The sequence below is a fragment of the Pinus tabuliformis genome, chromosome 3_2, assembly GCF_031772625.1.
Source record: "Pinus tabuliformis cultivar Carrire ecotype Pingquan chromosome 3_2, CPIR1, whole genome shotgun sequence".
NCBI lineage: Eukaryota > Viridiplantae > Streptophyta > Pinopsida > Pinales > Pinaceae > Pinus > Pinus tabuliformis.
The window spans coordinates 1,285,985,558-1,285,991,803 of NC_142302.1; the positions used below are offsets into that span (position 1 = coordinate 1,285,985,558).

The 6,246-nt window shown below is 39.2% G+C and overlaps 1 protein-coding gene across 1 annotated transcript; it reads left to right on the top strand.

Moving 5' to 3' along the window:
- The first annotated feature begins 381 nt into the window (after positions 1-381).
- LOC149185438 (uncharacterized) lies at positions 382-1,511 on the top strand. The gene has a single exon (XM_089419102.1). It carries the CDS (start codon positions 836-838, stop codon positions 1,454-1,456), a length of 621 nt encoding a protein of 206 aa, XP_089275228.1. The 5' UTR covers positions 382-835; the 3' UTR covers positions 1,457-1,511.
- Positions 1,512-6,246: the final 4,735 nt, after the last annotated feature.

The following is a 6,246-nucleotide window of genomic DNA, read 5'->3' on the forward strand; positions in this document are numbered from 1 at the left end:
TAACACGGGAGCGAGCAAATTCAGCATTAAATAATATTTGCCAGCTCCCGTGTTATCAGACTAAATAGCGTGCTGCTCTAAGGACATTAAATACCCAATATATGGCTGGTTAACTCCAGCCGAAAAGCATCCACCCAGAATCCTCAAAATCCACTTATTCGGATTTCCTCAAAGCGGCATGTCTGAATGAATAATGAAGGGATAAAATATTTTTCAATTTAAAAACTCGACATAACTCGGAGAAGCATCCACCTGGAATCCCAGAAATCCACTTAGTCGGATTTCCTCGAAGCGGCATGTCTGAATGAAGAATGGAGGGATAAGACATTCGGTATATTTAGAGTTAGTCAATGGATTATTTGCGTCGAAAGTCATTCTTCCCATGGCTGACCTTCAATCAATTGATTCGCTTGATTTATTCCTCAATTTCAACGGCCACCTGTCGGCGAGTCCCCCACCGACCATGGCGACGCGGTCTACTGCCGAAGTTGCGAATTGTTGTATAAATAATGACATATTTCATGTATTTTCCAGCACATTCCCCATCGCCCTGCAATTGAATCCGTTTTCCAAGCCATAGGGGTGTGCCTGTGTTTGGATATCGAGTCCTGCGCAGGCGAATTTAAGATCTAAAAAAACGGAATCCAATATGTGTAACGTCCCTCCGTCTATTTCCAACTTCGGCCTAACTTCGTTAGTGATATCAGTTGCGAATCGCTGGCTCTTTTCTGCTTTCTTCGACTACTACATGCTCTTGCACTTTCTTTAACCATACTGTAAAGACTTCTTCGAATTTTATCCTTTTTCTCCCAGATCCGACAAAGCTATACCAGCCATGAACATGGATGAAGATGCCAAGGGTTTGAAACTGGGACAGAAGTTTGTCAAGCTCTGGAGAAAATTTCTTCGCTCAAAGGGCTCGGGATCGCATTATACTCCAAATAATCAAACTCAGCCGGCCGATCTTTGTAACGGCCATACTTTCAGCCGGACGACTTCCCTTCCTGCAACCGCGCGGTTTGAAGAGGTTCAGTATCTGCATACAGGTCAGACTAAAGCCTCTGCCAATTTCTTGAATCTTCTGGGTCGAACTAAAAGGCATATCGGCCGCCAGTTATCTTGTCGGAATTCTAGATTTGTTGAGGAGCTGCAAGAAAACAAAACTCAATATCCTCCCAAGGATGTTCCCAAGGGCCAGAAAACTCAATATCCTCCCAAGGATGTTCCCAAGGGCTCCGTACCCGTTTATGTGGGAGACGAGCAGGAAGAGCAGACGTGCTTTGTGATCCCCATCTTGTATTTCAACCACCCATTCTTTCTCCATTTGCTGGAAGAAACTCAGCACGTCTATGGCTTCGACAACAAGGGCGTCCTCACGATTCCGTGCCAGGTTTCTGATTTCGAGTATCTCCGGTGGCTTATTGAGAGAGAAAGCGCAATCAACCGTGGGATTTGAACCTGGGTTATAGTGCTCTGACTCGTTCCCTGACTTGGAACTACAACCAGGCAAATGGGTGATACTTATGAAATAGTCTATAACGCGACTTTTTGAAAGCCTTTCCGGCGGGTTTTTCTGGTCGAAATCCGGCAGGAATTTATTGGAATCGGAAGTTTGATAGCTAGTTTCTGCACAATGAAATCGTCCCAGGAGTTTTCGAGGGTGCTGAATCCAAATATGCAGTGAAAAAACCATTTTAACTACAACAAATCAAGATTTAACCTCAATTTCTTCCGCCGGATTCCGTCACCAGAATCTCCAAAAAGTCGCATTATAGACAACTCCGATACTTATTAGTTTCCGAATGGGCATTCATGCAATTCTTCTTCACATTTGATCTCAGGCCTAATTGTTGAGAAATATGTTTCAATTTTACATGAATTATATTAATGGAATAATTGATGTCAGGCTCAATTGTATAGAAATATTTTTCAATTTTACATGTATTATATTAGTTAATTAATTATTCTAGTTGTTAAGTCTAGAGGCTTATTTTACAACTTGTATGATATCATTATACCGCTCAGTATGATGTATAAGGGTGTAAGCAAGTCATTAAAGTTGAAATTTTGTTCATGTTGGCAAAATAAAATTAAAAATCTAAAATATATATATACAAAACATTTAAATAATGTAGGCTCATAAAAAAAGTTTGTATGTAAAGAAATTGGATCCCTCTCGGCTCATGTTAGATCTGTGTTTTAGATGGATCTATGATAATTTATTAGCATAGTCTTTTTCTTTCCATTTAAAAACTTGATATGTCATTATATTATGAGTATAAATTGACTCTATAGAGAGAATAATAATATTTTTTTCCAACTTTCTTTTCAATAATTATTTCTTTCAAATTATTTTTTTAAATAGTAATCTATAATATTTTTCTAAATAAAATAATAATTTACAATATAAATTTTATAATCATTTCTATTTAATAAAAAACCAGCGTAGATCCATTTAAACGCACGATCTATCAAGCTCCAAGAGAGTTCAAATCTCTCTAGGTGCAAGCCATTTTTTGTAGTGCATAATTTGAGGAAAGGTTTGCACCTAGAGAGATTTGATCGTGCTCAAGCTTGTTAGATCCAGGGTTAAGATGCATCTAGATTGGTTATATAATACTATATAATATCTATATTTGTATCTATGTGTGTCTTTATTTTCCCTCTCTCTCTCTCAACCCCCAAACGTACTCCCTCTCTCTCCCTCTCATCCTCTCTCCCTCTCTCTTGCCCTCCTCTCCCTCACACTCTCCTCTCTCCCTCATTCTCTTTCCATCTCTCCCTTATCACTCCCTCTCTTTCTCCACCTTTCTCCCTTTGTGTCTTTTTCTTCCCTCCCTCTGTTTCCCCCTCCAACTCTGTCTCTCTCTCCCTCTCTCTCTCATTCTCTCTATTGGGTCCTCTCTCTCTGTCATTCCCTCCCACCTCACTCTGTCTCCCCCCCATCACTCTTGTTCTCTCTCTATTTCCTCTAACTCTATCACTATCTCCCTCCCTCTCTCCTTCTTTATATCCCCTCCATCTATGTGTCTCCCTCTCTCTCTTCCCCTTCTCTCCCTGTCTTTCTCTTCTCCTCTTCTCTCCCTTCTCTCCTCTCTCCCTCGCTCTGTCTCCATCTCTCCCTTATCACTCCCTCTCTTTCTCCACCTCTATCTCTCTATGTATTTGTTTTTCCTCCCTCTCTCTCCCCCTCCAACTCCATCTTTGTCTCTCTCCCCCTCCAACTCCATCTTTGTCTCTCTCCCTCTCCCTCTTCTTCTCTCTCTCCCCTCCTCTTTGTCTTCCTTCATCTCTCTCCTTCTCTCACACCTCCCTCTATCTCTCCTCACATCGCTCTCTCTCTTTTCCCTCCAACTTTGTCACTATCTCCCTCCCTCCCTATCTTTTTCCTTACCTCCTTCCCTTCCTCCCCCCTCTTGTGTTTAAGAAAGCATCTATTTAAAAAAACTCAATTGGTTGTAAAATATTAAACCTATCTTTCCTTTATTATTGTCAGTCAATTTGTTTGCTCTCATCACTTGGATTCTTAGTTCAGACAGATCTATGCTAGTTCTTAGTAATATTATTCATATTATATATATTTCATATCTTTATATATATATAATTATTCTCATTTTTAATTTTATTGAAATTTTGATTTAATTTCTATCAAAATCTTTTTAGTAGTCCTCACGATAGAGGGTTTAGATGTATCTCAAAAACAATGATAATGTTTTCCTTTTTAGAATACCCATGGATAATAAATGGGAAGTATTTTAAACCACGCCCGCCCCTACATGTCAGCATTATAGCTTTTCGGACCCCCCTTGGGCGAAACCGCTAACTACTCTTCCCACCCCCCCCTCCCCCCTCTGAAAATTAGTTTCCCTCACTTCTGATACCGCTCTCCTACCCGTTGCGCTCCTGCGACTCATCTTTCGCCACGTCATTTGCTCATTAACTCCACCAATTACATCCGCTCCCTCTAAAATTAAGTCGTTAAGCAGTAAGTGGTTTATTCGTTAATCCAACGGACCTGTGTGTTGTGGCCAGCAACAACTCCCCTTCTTATTTAGTGTTATTCCTAATACTCAATAAGTGGGGACCCTTAGTCAAAAATTTAAAAAATCAATTAGTGCTTGTATTTTCTTTTTAATAAAACTTACCATCATAAACTTAGGAAAATCTCCTCGAAAAATCTAAAAAATCTAAGTTTTATGATAGCGTAAGAATCTTTCCTTAAGAAAAAATCGCATCGCAAAAAGATCATGGATACCTCCTTGCAAGCCGAATTCTAACATTGCGAGATCACGATACGGGACTACAAACATATATCGCATCGCATGCATCAAACACCGCTTACGTTGAAAAATTTTAAGCTGTCGAAATGCGATGGTGCATATCGCAAATCGCATTTCGTAGAAAACAAATTAACGGAAATTGTCATATGCCACGCTCCTGCGATATTGCGATATTGTGATATTCCAGCAATGTGATAGAGCGGCAATGCGATAATGCGATATTGTGAATTTGCGATATAGCGAGCAAGCGATGTCGTGATTCTGCAATATTGCGACCTGCAATATTGTGAAGCAAATCGCAAAATCGCTTCATCGCAGATCTTTCAGGCTCGTGGTTCAAAAAAGTATTTTCCATAAACCGAGACCTAGTTATGCGCTTTAATGCTAATTAATTAGTTAGTTGCCAGTTATTAATGGAATATGGTTTCATGCTTATCGAAAAAGCATTTCACGTAAGGTGGTATATTTTATACGTCTTCGGCATTTAAAGCTTTCCCGTCACCTTTCCTTATCATTATTCTCACTTCACTTGTAAATTGCAGGAACGAAGAATAGAGAACGATACAAAGCAGTACGCAAGATACTATGGGAAAGAAAGGCAAAGCCCCGAGCTTTGAAGAGAAAGAAATGGCGCCCTTGTATACAGACACCGCCTGTAACCAAGACACTGGTATTTCTACTTGGGAAGGCATGTATAATCTACTTGAAGAAGAGAATCCCAGAGTGATGGAGGTTACAGCTACTGCTGGCTCACATAGTTCTTCCGAGGCATCCATTACAGAGCTAGCTTGTTCGCTCTTACACAAGATAGCGGCGAGGCTCAAAATTCTTCCATACATGGACATGGTTAAACGGATACTGGACACCACTGATATCAGAAATAGACAATTTAAAACTCAAGGTCAAGAGCTTACGGAATCATTATTTTCACAAAATTTGTGGTTTATATCCGCTAAAAGAAAATGCGCAAAAGGCGAAAAACGCATCAAGGAACCCCAGATCAAGAAACAGAGGCAGTTTCCGATGCGCGATTAGCGCCTATCTTCTTGAAAGGGAAAACCTCTAATTTCTCAATCACCTGTAAGCCTAGAAATTTGTAAGAAAGCAACGATAGAGGTAAAAAAATAAAACTTGAATCCTAAAACCAGTGGTATTTGTCAGAAATATCTTCAAAATAGTATGTACATATAAATAGCAATTACAAACAGACTGGAGACAAAAGGCTCAAGAAAAGGCAGAATCAATCCAAAAGTTAACCAAGTTAAATTGGGATTATTACTGGGCATATTTGGTAAAGCCACACAGCCAGTGGATGACTCTCAAGTGTATCATTATTTCTGCCAAGAAAATGGCGCCAGCTCTTGCCGATTCTGTTTTCTCAGCACAGCTAAAATTAGAAGTCGGCCAGCCAACTCTTCTCAAACAGATGTTGAACGCGTGCGATTTCAAGGAGCAGATACAGAAATAGTTAGTTAGTAATTTTAATTTTAGATTCAGTTTTAGTTTGAATTTTGTTTTATTTTTGCTCGAAATGAGGACGGTCATTTAAACCGCATCCTACATTTTTGTAATAAGTTATTTTTAGATTTAGTTAGTAGTATTTAAACCCTTGTCATGCATTTAGAGAAGGGTCTTGAAATTTGTCAAAAACTTATCCCCAGAACATGCACTTTTGTACCCTCTGAGGAGGATTTGATGAATGAATGGAACAGGATTTATTGATATCTGCATTTAATATCTGCTACTAATGTTGCACTTATGTACTCTTAGTAGATGTTGGATTACGAAGAGATAAATCATTATCGCTTGAAGCTCAAGAGTAGGACTAGTTATAAATGGTACTTATATCTATTAACTATTTCTGCCTTTGTGTCAAAGTGATATTTATGCTGAGTTGTTTATATATTGATGCATGAATGCTTGAGTTATCATTTGGCACTTTTGTACGGTGATAGCTATTTATTTA

Bases quoted from the DNA above. Each gene is read 5' to 3' on its own strand.
- LOC149185438 (XM_089419102.1), top strand. From the start codon at position 836: ATGAACATGGATGAAGATGCCAAGGGTTTGAAACTGGGACAGAAGTTT.